The sequence below is a fragment of the Trachinotus anak genome, unplaced genomic scaffold, assembly GCF_046630095.1.
Source record: "Trachinotus anak isolate AG129_WGS33_773 ecotype Australia unplaced genomic scaffold, CSIRO_AGI_Tana_v1 ptg000019l, whole genome shotgun sequence".
Taxonomy (NCBI): domain Eukaryota; kingdom Metazoa; phylum Chordata; class Actinopteri; order Carangiformes; family Carangidae; genus Trachinotus; species Trachinotus anak.
The window spans coordinates 29365032-29383965 of record NW_027273870.1 but is presented as its reverse complement, the minus strand read 5'-3'; the positions used below and the strand labels follow the sequence as shown (position 1 = coordinate 29383965).

The window sequence follows — 18934 nt, the reverse complement described above, 5'->3', positions numbered from 1 at the left end:
CCTCGACACTTCAAGAGGAAGTCATCTACCACCTAAAGCCACCAGTCTTTCCTCTAGACATAAACCTTCAAGTTATTACAGCCTGACCCACAACCTTAAATATACTCAGGATTAATGATGAGTTCTTGTCCTTGGGTGTCATCTTCAACATCAGGATCAAACCCACAACCTCCAAACGATGATGGATCTGTTTGTCACATGGAGACACTGGGACACAGGCAGTGTTTGCAGAACTGAAGTGAAGTGACACCTCTCCTTACATCTGATCTCAGCTTTCTGTCCCATGAAGGATGTGATGCCTGTCTGCACTCATCATGTAATTTACTGCCCTCTGGTGGTGGCAGCAGGGCATTGTCTGGACGGAGAGGAGAGCAGTTTAATTTGGGGGTTTGCACATGCGCATTGAGGATAATGCTGAGATCTCTGGCTGGTGAGGAGCTAGAGCAAAGTAAACTAATTTATCATCTGTGTGAGAGCTCGGCAGAAAGTTTGAGACAGAACATTGTTACAGGAGCAGAGCAGCTTCTTCCAGGAACAGATCAGTGTGTAGGCTGTGGTCGTAGCGGGAGAGAGAGAGAGAGAGAGCGGCGACCAGGGCAGAGTTAGCTCGCTAGTTAGCGGTTAGCAGTTAGCGGTTAGCAGTTAGCAGTTAGCGGTTAGCAGTTAGCAGTTAGCTGTGAACGTAGCAGTGTAATGTTTGTTCACTTCAGGCTGTTTGTCAGGAAATAAAAGCTGCGACTCCTCAAGACCGAAGTTCCCGCGTCTCTGAGCTTCAGCTGCGGTCCAGACGATGAACCAGGAAGATGAACAACACCGAGGCGGGAAAATACTGGATGCTACATGGTCACTGTGTCACTGTCAGGTGATGGTAGGTGTGTTGACAATGACCAGATTTCTACTTATTTTTCCTTGACGCTGCATATCTGATCGGTTTAGTGTCAGTTCAGGAGAATAATCCTAAAACGTGTTCAGACAGGAAGGAGGAAGGTGAAGATGTCCAGACAGAGCAGCCGGATGGAGGAGTAGACAGGCAGCACCAACCATGAGACAGGACAGGACCTGGATGTATGAGAGATCTGCTTCCACTGCTGTGAGGAAGAGGTTCGTTTCAGCCTGGTCCGTATCTTTGTGGTTAGTGTCGTACACAGCTGAATGGCTAAATCAGGGTTAGGGTTTTTTTTTTAATTTGCTCGGTTCTGCTTCCGCCGTGACCCACAGACTAAATCAGTCAGTTGATAAAGATGACAGGCTGTAAGAGCTTTTTAAAGAGCTTTCCAGTCTTTTCTCTGGGTCTTAAATACAAAATTGACTCTTTCACAGACTTTGTTGCTCACATCCTTTTTATTGGAGTGTGTACTGCAGGAAAATCATACAAACACTACACAATGTTGTCAACTGTTAAAGTCCACATATTGTTTGCAGTGGGTCATTTCATTCCTCTCTGTGTTCATTAAAGAAAAACGTGCAAATATGTTACTGTCACTGACAAGCTAAAGTCTAGTTTTCATCGCATCATTTTTACAGCAAGTAAATCATATCAGATATAAATATGTTGGCACTGAATGTGGTGCCACATGTTTCGTGTTGTTTTACTCTCTCCCTCCTGGCTTTATGTCTGCTACACTGAGCACAGAGACACTGAAGAATCAGATGACCAGAGTCTAAACCCAGGGTAAAGAGGTTCAGTGAATGTGGTGTTGAAGGTGTGGAGGTGGATCAGTGAGTCGGAGGAGACTCTGTAGAAGGACAGAGAGCCAGCAGGACGGTCCACATACACTGCTACTCTCTCAGACGAGGAGGAGGTGGAGGAGACAGTTGTTTCATTGTTATCATGACAGACAGTGTAAACACCATCAGAGAACCTCAGACTCCAAGAATGGTTGTTCTCTCCAAATCTGACATTGGCTCTGCCTCTCCTCTTGATTCCTTTGTAACTGACTGATACATCAACCCATCCTTCACACTCCACCTCCCAGTAACAGCGATCAGTCAGAACATCTGTACACAGCAGCTGGGACCGGTCATATCTGTCTCTGTGATCAGGGTAGGACTGCTTCTCGCTCCCAAGTGTCACCTTCCTGTTGTTGTCAGACAGTTTGAGGTCTTTGCTCACTGTGTTTGTGTCGACTGTGAGTTCACAGGAATCTGATGGAGAGAGCAAGACACAGCTGCAGTTATTGATCTACCATCTGATCGTTTATTGACAGTTTGATGACGACTCATGACATCAGTCATGTGACAGTTTGAAGATGGTTGAATGTGCTGTTTTCATAAATCTAATATAAAAACACACTTACACTTCCTCAGACCTGGTTTCAACCATCGGACTCCACCAGGCTCCACCCTGAAAGATGGGAGGGGGGGGGGTCAGACCAGCACGTTCTCTATCAGCGTCCTTACATGGACATTACACCGCTCTCACACACAGATCGTTTTATTTTTCTTTTCAAATGTAGGCTTAGGGTTTGACAGGTTCTCTGATACAACCCATAGGACAACTCTATGGCGGCAGGCGTACCAGACCTTGGTTTTCATAGTTACGATAAAAACGTGCGAAATGGAGAGCAGCACATGTTGAACACCCTGGCCTCTACTTTTGAGGAATATTACCCCTCGTGTATCATAACAAAGAGATCATAATTTAGCTTGTGTTCAACTTGTGTGTAGGATTTAAGCTACTTTCAGACAGAAAGTGGCAGTGGCACCACTGTGCTCTGAAACCCATTATTTTCATTGGCTTGTGCCGCAACACAACGGTTTACCGCACCTGGCAAGCTTGCACAAATGCTAACCACAGCAAATAGAAACAAGGCATCCAGACAGGCATGGGAAGTAGACCTGAAGCAAGTTGCTATGGAAACTAAGCCCCTTCACAAGCCTGAAATCCCCAAGCTGCCCTCTGTACCTGAACAACCAAGGCCTCTTTTTGCTGCTCCACTTCTTCTTATTAGCAGGGTTAGTGCTAATGCTTGTTTCTTAGCACTGGAAAGATACATCTTTGTTGTCTCTACACAGCCAGAGCTTCCCGCTTCCTGGTGACATGCCCTGCTAGATGTTAGTAAAACTCTGCCTATGTTTGCTCTGTTCTCCGTGTCTACCCCATATAGTGCGCTGAACCTGGTGGCAAGTGCAGCAAACAACAAACTGCTACTTTTACATGAGAACACTGCTCTCCTGCGTCAGATTCCTGTTTGGCTGACCCATCCATGCACCCCAACCTCCTGATCACATGGACTTTGTTGCTCTATAAACTACGTCACCGCACTTTTCACTTTGCTCCTGTCATCATTACTAAAACCACTAGATGTTGCCTAGCAACAAAACAGAACTATGTGTCATAATAACCTGCTGCACAGACAACCAGTGGGTTCGTTTTTATGGTCACTGGCGTGAGACATTTGAATTCGGTCTTTCCCTACCTGAGAGAGTCCAGTCTCCAGTCTGGATCCTCCAGTCCAGCAGACAGCTGTTTCACTCCTGAGTCTCCTGGATGGTTGTAGCTCAGGTCAAGCTCTCTCAGATGGGAGGGGTTGGAGCTCAGAGCTGAGGCCAGAGAAGCACAGCCTTCCTCTGTGATCAGACAGCCTGACAGCCTGCGAATATACAAAACAACACATATGACAGATACTCTCAAGACTTGTAGCAGTACAGACGATGGCACAGCACATACCGGGGCCCAGTGTGCCCCACACTTCAAGGCTGGAGCAGCAACCAGATCATGGAGATCTCTCTCCATACATCTCTCTGACTACTGGACTGTATTCTTAGTTGTTTTTACAAAACAACAACATCTGTGCTGCACACCTTGACTCAGTCACTCTGTACTGCATTAATTTTAAAGATTTGTCTTATTTCTTTGTATTTGTTTAGATTAATTTGTTATTTTCTTACCAGTCTAACAGCTGGAATGTGACACTAATCATATTAGCAGAGACAGTACTGTCCATGTTATATATGTATCATATAATGTCAATCTAAATTAGAATGGCCATTTTTTGAACAAGCTGTTGAGTCCTGACCTGAGAACTTCCAGTGCACAGTGTGGACTCTCCAGTCCAGCTGTCAGCAGCTTCACTCCTGAATCCCGCAGATCGTTGTTACTCAGGTCCAGATCTCTCAGACTGGAGGACTGGGAGCTGAGAACTGAAGACAGAGCTTCACAGCTTCTCTCTGACAGGCTACAGCCACCCAGTCTGAAGAGATGATAGTAAGGAGTTAAATAAGAAAAATATCTATGTTATTTTGTATCAGTGCCTGTATATAATGATAAATAAGTCCAACAATCTTTGCACTTACAGAGCTCTGTTGGAGACTTTGACCACTGGCAGCAGCCTCAGAAGAGCCTCGTCTGAAGCAGAGTATTTCTTCAGGTCAAACACGTCCAGATCTTCCTCTGAGGACAGTAATATGAAGACCAGAGCTGACAACTGAGCAGGAGACAGTTCATCTGTGGAGAGACGTCCTGATCTCAGGGACTGTTGGATCTCCTCCACTAGAGAACCATCATTCAGTTCATTCAGACAGTGGAACAGGTTGATGCTTTTCTCTGGAGACAGATTCTCACTGATCATCTTCTTGATGTACTGGACTGTTTTCTGATTGGTCTGTGAGCTACTTCCTCTATGTGTCAGCAAGCCATGTAGGAGAGACTGATTGGTCTGCAGTGAAAGACCCAGGAGGAAGCGGAGGAACAAGTCCAGGTGTCCATTTCGACTCTGTAAGGCCTCGTCCACAGCACTCTGGTGGACATGTAACAATTTGATATAACACATTAAAGGACAGCAGGAGGTTGTTTGTTCTTCTGACAGCAGATTGACTCCAGAGTTGATGAAGGTCAGATGGACATGAAGAGCAGCCAGAAACTCCTGAACACTCAGATGGACAAAGCAGAACACCTTGTCCTGGTACAGCCCTCTCTCCTCTTTAAAGACCTGTGTGAACACTCCTGAGTACACTGAGGCTGCTCTGATATCGATGCCACACTCTGTCAGGTCTGATTCATAGAAGATCAGGTTTCCTTTCTGCAGCTCTTCAAAAGCCAGTTTTCCCAGAGACTCAATCATCTCCTCGTTCTTTGGACTCCAGTGTGGATCTGACGCAAGTCTTCTGTCATACTTGACGTTCTTCAGTTTTAGTTGAACCACCAGGAAGTGGATGTACATCTCAGTCAGGGTCTTGGGCAGCTCTCCTCCCTCTCTGGTCTTCAACACATCCTCCAGAACTGTAGCAGTGATCCAGCAGAAGACTGGGATGTGGCACATGATGTGGAGGCTTCGTGATGTCTTGATGTGGGAGATGATCTTTCTGGCCTGCTCCTCATCTCTGAACCTCTTCCTGAAGTACTCCTCCTTCTGTGGGTCATCAAACCCTCTGACCTCTGTCACCACGTCAACACACTCAGGAGGGATCTGATTGGCTGCTGCAGGTCGTGTGGTTATCCAGAGGCGAGCAGAGGGAAGCAGTTTCCCCCTGATGAGGTTTGTCAGCAGCACGTGCACTGAGGTGGACTCTGTGACATCAGTCAGGATCTCAGTGTTGTGGAAGTCCAGAGGAGGTCGACACTCATCCAGACCGTCAAAGATGAACACAACCTGGAACTGATCAAACCTGCAGATTCCTGCTTCTTTGGTTTCAGTGAAGAAGAGATGAACAAGTTCCACCAAGCTGAACTTCTTCTCTTTCAGCACATTCAGCTCTCTGAAGGTGAAGGGAAATGTGAACTGTATGTCCTGGTTGGCTTTGTCTTCAGCCCAGTCCAGAGTGAACTTCTGTGTTAACACTGTTTTACCAATGCCAGCCACTCCCTTTGTCATCACTCTTCTGATTGGTTGAGCTCTTCCAGGTGAGGCTTTAAAGATGTCTTCTTGTCTGAAGGTTGTTTCTGGTCTGTCTGGTTTCCTGGAAGCTGTTTCAATCTGTCTGACCTCATGTTCATTGTTGATTTCTCCAGCCCCTCCCTCTGTGATGTAGAGCTCTGTGAAGATCTCGTTCAGGGGGGTTGGGTTTCCTGCTCTAGCAATCCCCTCAAACACACACTGGAACTTCTCCTTCAAGTTAGATTTGAGTTTCAGCTGGCATTTGTTAAAAGCCTCTGAATGAATAGACGACAGACAATAAGATGACAGTAAATGTTGGGTCACAAGAGAAAGTGTCACAGCGAAATTAATTCACACATCCTCGTGAAGTAGTTGAACCTGAAATCTTGGTGGTGTAGTGATGACTCTCAGAGCTCCTGCTGTAATTTTAGAATTCACTTTGGTCAGAGGCAGGTCAATTATGCCAACCCATTAGTCTGCTTTATTATGTCAGCGGGGCCCTTAGACAGCAGAAGGTGCTAATTTGTGCAACGTCACACCAGGAGGAAACATTTGTTTTCATAACACTTTGTCTTGCTTTGCTGACACAAGAAGCCAGTCATTGCTCATTTGAACAAGTAATCATCAACACAGCCACTGTAGCCACAACATATATGCTTAACAAAGTCCTATAAATGAGAGTATAGGGCTGACCCTGCGGTAATAGTGCAGTTAAATAACACCCAGAAAGACTGAATTTAATCATTTTTTCTCATTGTTGCATGCTGGGAAATGTTCAAATGTCCTGAGTCAAGATGTTTCGGACAAACAACAGTCTTTAGACTGTGCACCATTTCCCATTGCCCCCTTTGCCACAACTGTGGATAACTTTATCAAGAAATACTACACTGGATCAAGTACAGTAACTTTATCTTGACTTATTTCAGTCCACCATAGAGTGAGCTGCACCACCATCACCATCTTGGCAGTGCCTGACTCTGCCTTACTCCCAGCTAATCCAAAAATAGGCAACAGGTTGGGGAGTGGGTGGAGTCAAGACTTTGGTGAATGTTAGGGTTTGGCAAGCATACGCCTAACCATCTGGCACACCTTCAGTTATGCATATTTTTAAGCCTTAAGAAATTGTAAAGAGGTGAGTCATGTATAAATTCACCCCCTTACAGTTACAATGAAGGAAGAAATTAGCTTTAGAGAACAAAACCATTTTTGTGCCAGGCTGTAAACATGTTTATTTTTGCAGTAAATTTGGACATTTTACCATGAGATTCATGTGAATATGGGGATTGACTCCTGTTTGGAACCAGCCTCAAGTGGTCATTCGAGGAACTGCAGTTTTTTGGCACATTCTGTAATGATCCAGCCATAATTTGCATTTACACACCATCTGTATCTGACCAGAAACCCACTGAGCTGTCTAAGGTTCTCGTTCCCAGTGGTGCTTTGGTTTTGAATGTTTTGTCACAGCTTTTTAGTGCTGCAGGGCTTGGGATCCATTGCAGATGTGCTTTGGACTATAAAACCTGAGCTTGAGTCAGCAGGGTCAACTTGTTCTTTCCTTGATGTGATGTTTTTCTAGAATTAAAAAAATCTTTAAAATTAACTAAAATCTTTATAACTGTGACCATTGATAAGACCCCATGCCCTCTGGCGTTATGATTTGAGAGTCGTTTTTCCTGGGCAGGAATTATTATTTAAATATTTTTGCAGTGTAGCAGCAAAGTAAGATATATATTTTTTTTATTTTTTCACAGTGAAAATCATGGTACCTTCAGTTTTGGGAGAAACACCATCAATCTCATCTGTGCTGGCAGCAGATTGGACAACAGAAGCATGGGTTGCCTCTTGAGAAACACAAAAATAATTACATTCATTTTTGCTACATTTAAGGTAAATACATAATTAAACATGATTTATAAACTCAGAGGAAACATTTACCGTGTGGGTTGTTGTTGACAATGACATTTACATTCCCTTCCACATGAACATTAGTCAACTGAGGTGTGTTGACGACACCTCCACTGTGGGCAGTGATTGACATGTTTCCAGTGTCTCTCTGAGTTATAGCAGAATGAGAACAGACAAAATGATCAGGGGCCAGGAACCACATCTCAATTTCCTTTTGCTAACAGCTGACCTGTGTACAAGAGGTCCAGAGATGATTCAGCAAATACCTGAAACATTGACAACTTTAAATTGACTTTTCTTGACCTACAGAACTAAGAGGATGAAATTGTGTAATACGTGAAAGGGATCTGAGTTAATAACTAAAGTGTAATCTCAGTTCACTTTCAATTCTGATGCAAGAGGCTTTTTCAGTTCTGACTTAAGCTGGAACATCTTAAGTATCAATAACGAAGTCCTGATGCCCTTGGTTCAACTTTTCTTGGATAACTATAACCTGGATGACTGACAGTCTTCACAGACATCTTTTCTCCTACAGCTTTGTGCCTGACTGACATCCCCTCAGAAAACCCATTGAACTCTGCGGAAGCTGCACGGGCTGACGAGTCTTGAAGCCCAACTTTTGACTGTTTTACTGTTGGAGGGAAGTGAATTTTATATCATGAGCAGTTTTCTGTAAAATATGATGCATTTTCTGATTAATAACAAAATATACAGAATATGAAATAGATGGCATTTGTCTTCAGACATCAACTGTCCGGAAGCACACAAGTCGTGTCCCAATTCAGGAGCCGCATCCTTTGGAAGCTGCAATTGAAAATTGATTGCATCACAGCGGCGTGACAAGACTGTCCCATTTTGAAGGCTCCTTCAAATATGGCTGAGAAAAGCATCCTTTTCCTGAAAAACAAAGGGTCAAACAGGTGGATCCTTCATGGCCCAACATATCCAAAGAATCATTGGGTGTTACTAATGAAAGTAAACAACACCGATAGAAGGTGCAAGGATTACACTTTTAGAAGTAAGTATTGGATTCAGCTCATTCCACAGGTAACAGTACAACTGTTCAAACCCAATGTTTCTGTGAAAAAAGTTACATGTCGCAGTTTCTAAGCAACAGAGGGCTTCTAGGCTTTGGAGGAAACTGTAAGGGGCAAGGTGCAGTTGGTGATGCAAGGTAAAAATCCTGCTTGGGCCAGACCATCTCATTTCAGTTCGGTCTGCGTCCTCCAAAGGATGCAGCCCCTGAATTAGGACACTGCCAAAGTTTACCAAAGGTAAAGTGAAATAGATACAGCTTAAGCTTTAAATGAAATATTTCCTATGACTCACCTTCATTCATTTTCCATAAAATTAACCTTGCCATAACATCTTTAGTAGTGTATATGCTGACCATCAAATTCACTGTATCCAATCTATCTGTATTCCCCAGATCGCACTTTTTGATAGCAGGGAAACCATCCAGTAACTCAGGGTCCTGCAGGTACCACTGGAAGCGCTTCAGTTCATCATTTCCCAAATCCTGCAAAGTGTCCAGGAGCTGCTCCTTCACAGGCTTCTCTATCGCTGCTCCCTGATCAAATTTTTTAACACACTCGATCACCAAGAATGAAAGGCTCAGATTATTGTGCTGTTACCCATATTATGAATATGTTTGGCAAAAGTTGTTATCACTAGCTGGCTAGCTGTTAGCATGCTATGGAGCATATCACAGCAATGCTAGTGTGAGCTAATGGTTGTGGTTAGACTGTTTTTTGTTGGCTCTCATGTCCACAGGGTAACTTTATCCAGTTGTGCTTCTTGTTGTGTGTTTAGTGGTCAGTTTCACTGGGCCTCATGACACCTCGCTGACTGAGACTCAGACTGACGACGATCGTTTATAGAACCTGTAACTTTCTAATACGTTGGACTGGTGTTGGTGCTGGTTTTGACCTTTTATGACTCAAAATTTAGTGACTTAACATCCCTGATTGATAATGACGTTTTATTTGTAATTTCATGTCCGCAGTCATCCTGTCACCAGCAGGAGTCTCGGTGTTTCCTGTTCTGCTTGGTTCGTTTGATGCAATGAGCTGATGATGATGCTTTAAACTCAAGCTGATGTTCCTGACAGTTTAACATGTTGTGACATATTGAAACTTGCCTTCCTCTTCTTGTGTTGTACATGTGTCTATATATCTGTGTACAGTATGTTTTCCTTTGGAGAGGACATAGGCTTTACATGACTTACATTTTAATAAAGGCTGTTTAAGAATTAATCTTATCATTTTTTTCACACTGTAAAATGAGATGTGACCAACAACTCTTACTAATGAAAAAAAAATTCACTCATTCAGTTATTCACTCTATTATCAGTGAATAACAACGTGGTTAATAATTATCTGACCTTATGTATTGTGTGTAAGGTTAAAACTTTCTGTCCTCTGCCTGCAGCCGCTTCTTGACTTCATACAAGACAAAATCAAGTCAAACATCAGTGTGACTCACAGCAGCGCCAGCTGACAGCAGACACGCTGTAAGTTCACTCTGCTCCTCAGACATCACGGCATCAGGTCTGTGGGTTTGACGTCTGCTGAGAGATGGAAGAGATTATTTCACTTTGCATGTGAGCACTGTGACTGATGTAGTCTACCACCAAAGAGCAGCTCGATTGTTATGAAGGGAAAACACCATAACCACCAAGGGTCTACTTACTCAGCTTCTCCGCATGAGCTTCCTAACTCTGCAGCTCAGGTTGGACCAGGTCTGTATAGAAGGTCTATATGCTGGAATTCTCTGCTTGTTGTCCTTAATCTGTCCTCTGGGTCTGCAGGCCACCGTCACAATGAAACACCTAAACCATAAAGCAGTCTGAACCACAGCTCAAAGATCAGTTCCTGCACCTTTATTGGATCTTGATATCATTAATATTTAACCTGCAGCAGCTCTCAACTCTCCACAAACAGCACTGACAATAATACTGATTTACACTGATGTTTACTGCATTATTTTAGCACTTATGTTCATCAGCCTGATAATGACACTATATATGAACACAGATATCATTGAAGGTTCTGTTAGCAACCGTGACTGCCACTAGATGTTGCACTACACCACCAGGATCTCAGACCAAAACAAATGTTTCATCAGCCACACCATTGGCCTCCTGCTAAAGGAGCTGTTAAAGACACCGACAGGGCAGGTAGATAAAGACACTGATGGAGCTGCCAGAAACTTAAAAAACTGCCTGGACGATTTGATAGTCCACCAGCTGACAGGGATTTGAGCCAGTAGTAGCACCATGGCCTCTGGTTTCATCTGTCTTTATTAGAGCCTTTTTAGTTGAAAAATTGGTTTCTTCAGTGGAGGAAAAAATTCTGGAAGGCCATTTTCACCTGAATGCTGCCACTTTTACCTGAAGACTGCATACTACACTGTGTCTGCTTGTGTGTGGGCAGTGTCTGTGTGTTTAAACATGGGGAAGGCCAACACTTTAACTCATGACCATCCCACTTTCTCAGACCAGTTACCAAAACAGAGAAACTCAGATTACAACACACACAGAGGAGGAGTGACTTCACTCTCAGAACACCATTACTCCACTATATCTATAAATAAAAAAATAGTTGTTTACTGCTATTTTATTGTTTAAAATCTTGTTTAATCTCATTTACATAACATTTAATATCTTAATTAATATATAATATGAATAATATTGTTCTTTGTAAACTGACTGATTGAGAAATAATCACAGTATTGGTCTGTGGTCAATAGGATTCACACTTGTTATTAGGATCAATATGTTCTAATCATTATAGATGAGGTCAGCAGTAAGATGAGGACTGATAATGGTTTAAATATCATTCTAAGTTCACATTAATATGAAGATAGTTGCTTGGAGAGAGCTGTAGTTACACAAGAGCGTTAAAGACAAACTGAACATATAGAAAAAAAAGCAAACTTACATCAAACAGTTCAGAGAGTTGAAGACTCGACACCTGCAGAGAAAAGTGTTTGACACAGGTGAGCTGTTTCCTGGAATGGAAGCGGGACTGATAGGAGGGGCTGGAACAGAAGCAGATTTTCTTCTTCCTGTTGTTGGTAGTTTTGATGTTCTGGGCGAACCACTGTTCTCTGAAGCAGAAACAAGTAAATATTTGTGTTAAAAAATTAAAAATAAAATAGAAGTATTTCCTACAGTTTAGGAAAATGGACTGGACTGTCTGAAGACTTCCATACTCACATAATCCAGTGGGATGTTTTCCTGCGTGTCAGGACCTATGAACCCACAGAGCTGCAGCCTCAGGCTGATTCATTTAATCCTGATGAGCTCCTGAACAACAGATTTTGATTTGAGGATGAAGATAAAAATTATTCTTCTCCCTTGTCTCCTTATCTCATTGTTTCTGTAATTTGCTTTCAATTCCCTCTTTGATTTTATACCCTGAATTCAACTCTCTACAAACACATTAGCATTTATTTCTTCAGTATTTCAGACTGACATTTCCCTGAACTCCAAGGAATCCAGCGAGTCCTGATTCACAACTCTTACCTCCACCGCTGAGGTCATACCTGACAGTTTCTGTCACTTTAACACTTCACTGACACCCACATGAATCAGTGTTTGTATTGAAGATATCTCTGAAGGTATCAGTGTGATTACTGACAGTCATCAGTAAATTGTTAAGGACCCGTTCAGACCGGATTCCTGTCTGAGGCTCACTGATTGGAATATGTGGTAGTCTAAAATGTTTCTGTTGATCTGACAGATGGAAACATACTAGCACCAACGTAGAGGTCTGTTGAGACAACCGAAAGTTTAAAACCACCAGGAAAACAAGTCCATGCAAAAGCTCTCATCACATGCTCTGTTGTAATGTCAACAACAGGTGAAAACTTCTCCCACAGCCTGGTTTTAACCTGTTTGTTTCAATTCTGTCCCAGAAAAGTCTGTCCCAACTGTCCCATTAAAAGTAACTGAGTCAGCTGTAATGAGCTCCTGTTTGTGGTGTGTGTGTGTGTGTGTGTGTGTCTGTATGTGTGTTGCCGTTTCCATACTATACAAATATGCAGTCCAACTGGTCAGGCAGCGTCTCAGTCCGACTATAGTTCACATGCCAACAACAAGAAGTGTTGTTTGGACACAAAACCTCCTCACGACACACAAACACTCTGTGTTTTATTGTTATTGATTATTGTATTATAGTTCAGATCTGATGGAGCTAATATCTCCATTAATTGTGATTAACAGTTTGATGAATACAGATATCATCAAGTATTTAAACTAAGGCTGTCAAAGTTAACGCAACATGCTTTTAACAGGATTGATTTTTTTAACATGATTAACGCTTGTGACATTTGAACCTCGGGCCACTCCGTAGCTCAGGAAATCAGGAAGCAATGCACCGAGGTCGATGCCGTCGTGAGCAGTAATGGATAAAAAAGATATTTTGAATGGCAAGTTCAGCTTCAAAGTCTTGCCAGATGGCTCTCTTGACAGGACAAAAGTCATTTGTATTTATTGAGTGCGTCTAGTCTCAAATGCCACCTGTGGGCCAAGCACACAGCGGTGCAGAGCCCGGCGCCCCCTCCTCCATGAAGCAAACCATATTTATTTCAGCATCTTGTTGTACAATGCAGTTTGCACATGTTAGTTACTTGAACTGAGAGTATTTCTCATTGTAGCAATAAATAAACATGATTTTTTTGCATAAAGCAAGCATTTGTCTATTCTCATGTTGAAAAGAGTATCACAATCAGTTTAAGGTACATTTAGAAGATTAAAAATATGTGATTAATCATGATTAACTATGATCACTCAATCACAAATATTTTAATCGATTGACAGCCCTCATTTAAATGATAATGAAACATCGTGATCACTCATCCAGTGGTCACTGTCAGTTACTGCAAATCACATGACAAATAATTAAACCTGTGGTGGTGCAGTGATGTTTGTTTATGTGCTATATTATATTTAATGACAACAGACAAAAACATAAGTAAATTAGAGATTTCATGGAACTGTTTAATTAACTGATTTAATTAAAGTTTGTTTGAAATGATTTACAAACAGAGATTTGTGAAACGATAACATGATGTGAAATTTGAAACCATGAGCTGTTAGAGGAAGAGCTGCTGTTCTGTAGTCAGAAGCTGTTGGATTCTGGTAGTAAACTGCCACCAGGTGTGGACCAAGTTACACACGTTCATCTTATTGGTCAGTTCTCCACCTAATTCCAGCCAATCATCATTCAGATCTACTTCTGAGCAGGAACAAGCTCATCGACGTCCCTGTTGACCTCCAGCCTCTTCTCCATGGCGATGAGAAGCTTGACCCCGTCCACCACCAGCTGGGTCAGTGCCACCTCGTTCAGGCCAAAGGTTGCCACATTGCTCACAAGGTACAGTGCAGAGGATTCTGGGAAATAAAAAGGCAGGCTTGAACCCAGAGCTGTTGAACTCTAACTTTTATGGATGAGTTGAAAGTTGAAGAAAATATTTTTGTCATATGCTGAAGGAGGAGGAATGAAAAGTGATCTCAGACTTTTGCTTGGGAAACAATTAATTAATTAATCAATTTCAATAACATATCTCATATCACATCTCCTATGACCATTATTATAGTAACCATACTACGACTACTTACTTGGTTTTTGCAGTCTGATGCAGCATTACTCCTCACATTCCCTTTAGAATAATAGTCTTAATATTATATTTCATAAACAGTGATCATTTCCTCTCCTATTTGTAGATACATTCATTATTCCAGTGTATTTCAGTACCTGTTTTGTCCATGCGGATCCTCAGTCTCTTCAGGACGTCCTGGAGACGCCTGTGTCTGGGGAGGTGTTGCAGTTTGAGGTGGACACTGACCCTCAGACCTGTCCCCACGTCAGCCGGAGAGCTGGTCACCCAACCCAGCTGCTGCTTCCAGATGAACGGGTGTCTGAGCTCTTTGTAGTACGCCTCCAGCTGGAAACACAGAGGGAGGAAGCAAGTAATCAGAGCCTCCTGAAGATCAAGTCGAGTATTTGTTATTTGCAGATAATACAAGCAGACTGACTAAACCTGCAGACTTTGATTGGATTAAATGGATTATAGGTGAACAGCTTCAGTGTCAATGAGATACTGGACCTTCCTGAGAATCAGAATCATTGCTGACCTTCTGCAGGTTGATGCAGATGCATTTAAGTGCCTCTGCGATGTTGGCATCATCTCGTGTAGTCACCAGTCTAAGGTGGTCTTCCATGTTGACCCAGACCACAAGGCTTCCATCTTTACTCACCCTGCAAAAAGGGATTATGGGACAATACATGTGGGATGTGAAATGTGGCTAAAGGATTTGAATCACTGGTCTCTCAGATCTGTTGCACCTGAACTGTAGCCTGTCTCTATCCATACAACAAACCAGACCACTGCCGACTGTCGCAAACTGACCAGACAGCCCGGGCATCCGGCCAGTCGCGGGCTACGCCGATTCGGAGCTGGGAGGAAGACGGAGGGCTCAGGTTCAGCTCCTTCTGCTTCTCCTGGTTCAGCTCCTCCACTAAGAGGAGTCGACCCGGCAGCTCCTCCTCCTCCAGCCGCTGCAGAGCTGACAAAGAGAGGAATCAGTGACCCCAATTTGCTGTGTTCGTATGTGTGATTAAGAGAGATCAGAAATTAGAGCCCAAGTCTCTGAACCTGCAGGTAAAGAATCAGGTTGTTGAGAATCCACTCAGTGGAGAGCTGCTGAAACACAGAGATGCAGTACCTCTCGTGGCCAGCGAGAGGAGCTGTCTGCGCTCTCCTCGGCTGCAGTGTGTCGGGAAGCAGAAGTCCTCAACACCTCGAACGATGCTGACTTCACAGCGTACCGCATATGACCTATCCAAGTCATCACCGCCCTGCACACACACACACACACACACACACACACACCAAGCTTTGTTAGATTTCTGTCAACACTTTGCAGTTAAAGTAACACCATGTGTTTGAAGATTAAGTGTTACAAATGAGCACCAGCTGTGACTTTGTACCGTTTCCTTTCAGACACCTGAGATCATGCAACCGGCCTTAAATCTGACCTGTTTAAAATCTGCTCAAACACAGGAGTTGGTTATAAAACACTGTTCTGGACAGACTTCGTCATGATAAAACCCTGTGGATAAAACATTAAGCTAGGGATTTCAGGTCTTAAGAGATAATAGAAAGTACCATAATCACAATTTGAAGTCACTATGTCAGCAGATATTTTCTAAACTGGTATCTCCATTCAATCATTGTTTTGAAGTGATCAACTAGATTTCTCCAGACCCTCTTTATATAAGCTGCTGTTACATAAAATCTGCAGCGCTCTGACCTTCAGGTTATCGTGGTTGAAGTCGCTCTCTGGCGTCTGGTTGGTGATCTTGTGTTCGTGATACGCCTCAATGACTCGGTCGAAGAAGTCACAGAACAGGATGTAGGACTGGGCGTCGCCCGCAATGCATCCCACAGATACAGGACCTGACCATTCACCTTCACACACAACATGACAGACAAACACCGACAATTCTTCCAAATCCTCCGAAATCTAAGGAAAATTGATTCATATTGTATATAGCTAGAGAGTTTTTTCCTCATTTACTCAGGTACAATTAGTTTTCTTTCAGCTGGCCGTCCAGTGGCCACAAGAGCACCTGCAGTTTCACACACGAAGGATTTTTTTTTGAAAGGATAACACACAACATCTGCAAACCTGCAATCTGCTCAAAATATTTTTCATCCACCATAGTTTTATATTTATCACATATATCATATATCATACATATATCACACAACAATCATGTTTACATTAATGATGCTTGTAAAGACAATGTTTAAATAAACCTGTAATCAGAATTATCATCAGCTGAGAAACAAGTTCAAGAGAGAAAATCTTCAAAAATATATTAGAAAACACCTGTAGGCTGACATCACAGTGACATCACCTGGTTCCTCCAGGCCTGGGCGGATGACATCATCGAAGATGACTCCACTGTCGGTGCAGCGGTCGAACTGTCGGCGGTACATGGCCGGTGTGAGGATCCGTCCCATCCAGGTAGAGTTCCTGCAAAGGTCGGGAAACTCCTCCTCGGGGGAACCTCTCCTCAGGTTGAACTGGGACATGGGGTCGGGGGGAATCAAACTCTGGACACACATGAAAGAGCCGTCAGTTAGAATGATGCTGCCAGGTCCCAACAATGTCAAACTGCAGGACCGGCCCAAGCCTTTATGAGGACTGTGCTACACCACCGTGTCACCTCAACTTAAAACGACAGGATGAAAATAAATCCAGTGATAAGCGGTATAGATAATGGATGGGTGGATTTAAGCTGAGCTGAGAGGACATCAGTGCTGCACTGACTGTCAGTCATAGCAGTAATAAACTGTTCAGTTTAACTTTAAACATGAAGGCATCACTAACTCTCTCTGTCATTACCTCTAAAATCGGCCGGTATCTCATCTCCTTAGGAAACGCAACTGGAGCTGCAACAAAAGCAAAACATCTTTTCACCTCGTTGTTGTGCATACATTATGTAAAATGTGACAGATTGTTGAATTATTATATTTAGTAATTTTCTGAGTGTGTTGAAAAAAACATTTAGACATTTAGTGACTGGAAAATTTGTGATGGAGCGAAGATAAAACCAACCAACCGAAATGAACAGTTGTCTTTATTAACATACTTGCCTTCAAAGGAAATATTATCATTCAACCTACACATGGTCCCAGTCTTTTCTAATCATACACATGAAGATCCATATTCATGTTTGTTTGCTGCGAGGTTAGACTCCATATGAGATTAAAAACTCTGCATCAACACTCAACACATGTAAAGATCTTGATGTTTATCTTGTGAGTGCGGGAGCCACAGGATATACAATAAGACTTTATAACGTGGAGGATTCTTGTATTCACAGGCACAGGCCCCTTATTACTGTATCTGGGCAGAACAAACCTTTAATTGGTCAGAAACAACAAACTACAACAGGGAGTTAGTGTCCTGAGTGAAAAACACAGAGACATGCAGTGAAAACGCTGGGACACTCACGTTTGACCTTCCACATGTCGTCAGCGTGATGGTGGACACAGACCGTCAGCACAACAAAAGATCTAAGAATAGTTGTGTTGGTTGGGAGCAGCTCATCCCTGCAGCCTGCAGGAGTCCAGTTACAGTCCAAACAATGTCAGCCTTTTTATAACTGCACACACACGGCACTGCTGCTATGTTTGCACTGCTGTGTGTGTGTGTGTGTGAGAGAGAGAGAGAGAGGGGTTCATCATGTGTGTCTTGTTTTATAACTGTGTCAGTGTGATTTCCTGCCCAGGGCTCAGTGTACACTCATTTCTGTCAATACACATCACATCATTCATCCAGTGTGCTCTGTCAGATGGCACAAACCAGGCCAATGGGGGAAAACCAGGCCCTAGATGACCACTCATATTGGTAAGTTTTGCATTGATGTCAAATGAAATTCCCCTTAAATCTCACAGTGCACTGCCTCTGCCCCCAAGAACCCAAAGATTGGCCCCTCCATGCCAAGCACGGATCATTACCCAGCTTACTGAGCTGTGCCCAGGGGCCTCCAACTTCTAGGGGGCCTCCAAACCCCCACCATTTTTTTCATATATCATTAATGATATTATATTAATTATAATATCATTAATGTGTTAGTGTGTGTTGAAATAATGTAATGAATCCAGAGTTACTTTATTTGCAAATAAGAAATTATTTGCTGATATTATTGGTTTGCTAGCTGTGTCTTTACGAAGATGATGACGTGTCAGGTCAGAGGTCACGTCAGGTGATGACCATGAATTTAGCGCTGGCTGAAGCTGACCGGCGGTGACACAGACGCCTCTTAAACACAAATGTTGGAGCAGTGGAGCAGCAGAGAGAGAGGATTTCATAGGTAAGGACATTTAGTAATGCAAACTATGTGTCTCCATTTTTTCAAAAGTTCACTTGTTAGCATTAGCATAGAGCCTGGGGAGGACGATGCTAACGTGGAGAGCCACAGCCCTGCGGCACCCACCTGTTCAACTCCATCACCCTCATCTCCACCTGAGCCTGACAACAAGGAGGATGGCTGAGACCTGATGGCACGTAAGTTACGGTTTATCATAACCACAATTCATTTGTTACCTTTTACCAGTTTCAACTGTAAGTTACTTTTAGCTGAGTGGTTGCACCACTGTTTGTCATTTCAAATGAAAAACTCTGAATAAAA

General features: G+C 43.0%; 2 protein-coding genes and 3 long non-coding RNA genes across 10 annotated transcripts; 3 read left to right on the top strand and 2 right to left on the bottom strand.

Annotated features, from left to right (window-relative positions):
* Positions 1-1322: 1322 nt before the first annotated feature.
* Positions 1323-13567, bottom strand: LOC139635729 (NLR family CARD domain-containing protein 3-like). Of its 4 annotated transcripts, none has more exons than XM_071503131.1 (11): positions 11941-13567; positions 11663-11831; positions 10413-10568; positions 10206-10290; positions 7752-7869; positions 7583-7657; positions 4297-6091; positions 4020-4193; positions 3420-3593; positions 2298-2344; positions 1323-2145 (listed from the first exon to the last, which is right to left on the bottom strand). In XM_071503131.1, exons 4-11 carry the CDS (start codon positions 10257-10259, stop codon positions 1619-1621), a joined length of 2964 nt encoding a protein of 987 aa, XP_071359232.1. In that variant the 5' UTR covers positions 10260-10290; positions 10413-10568; positions 11663-11831; positions 11941-13567; the 3' UTR covers positions 1323-1618. The 4 variants fall into 4 exon arrangements, with proteins under 4 accessions (XP_071359232.1, XP_071359233.1, XP_071359236.1 ...); XM_071503132.1 differs by having other exon boundaries at positions 11663-11824; XM_071503135.1 differs by having other exon boundaries at positions 10206-10287; positions 11663-13567.
* Positions 3542-4439, top strand: LOC139635756 (uncharacterized). The gene is made up of 3 exons (XR_011694282.1): positions 3542-3758; positions 4034-4207; positions 4299-4439. It is a non-coding gene; the product is annotated as an uncharacterized lncRNA (long non-coding RNA).
* On the top strand, positions 5586-8386 carry LOC139635758 (uncharacterized). Of its 2 annotated transcripts, XR_011694285.1 has the most exons (4): positions 5586-5703; positions 5798-5842; positions 7568-7703; positions 8257-8386. It is a non-coding gene; the product is annotated as an uncharacterized lncRNA (long non-coding RNA). The 2 variants fall into 2 exon arrangements; XR_011694284.1 differs by having other exon boundaries at positions 5702-5842.
* On the top strand, positions 8432-10279 carry LOC139635755 (uncharacterized). The gene is made up of 3 exons (XR_011694281.1): positions 8432-8995; positions 9151-9201; positions 10152-10279. It is a non-coding gene; the product is annotated as an uncharacterized lncRNA (long non-coding RNA).
* Positions 13568-13724: 157 nt separating the features above from the next.
* On the bottom strand, positions 13725-18804 carry LOC139635748 (creatine kinase M-type). Of its 2 annotated transcripts, XM_071503164.1 has the most exons (9): positions 17755-18804; positions 17143-17189; positions 16652-16850; positions 16042-16199; positions 15454-15586; positions 15138-15294; positions 14863-14986; positions 14483-14672; positions 13725-14118 (listed from the first exon to the last, which is right to left on the bottom strand). In XM_071503164.1, exons 1-9 carry the CDS (start codon positions 17768-17770, stop codon positions 13958-13960), a joined length of 1185 nt encoding a protein of 394 aa, XP_071359265.1. In that variant the 5' UTR covers positions 17771-18804; the 3' UTR covers positions 13725-13957. The 2 variants fall into 2 exon arrangements, with proteins under 2 accessions (XP_071359265.1, XP_071359264.1); XM_071503163.1 differs by lacking the exon at positions 17755-18804 and having other exon boundaries at positions 17143-17736.
* Positions 18805-18934: the final 130 nt, after the last annotated feature.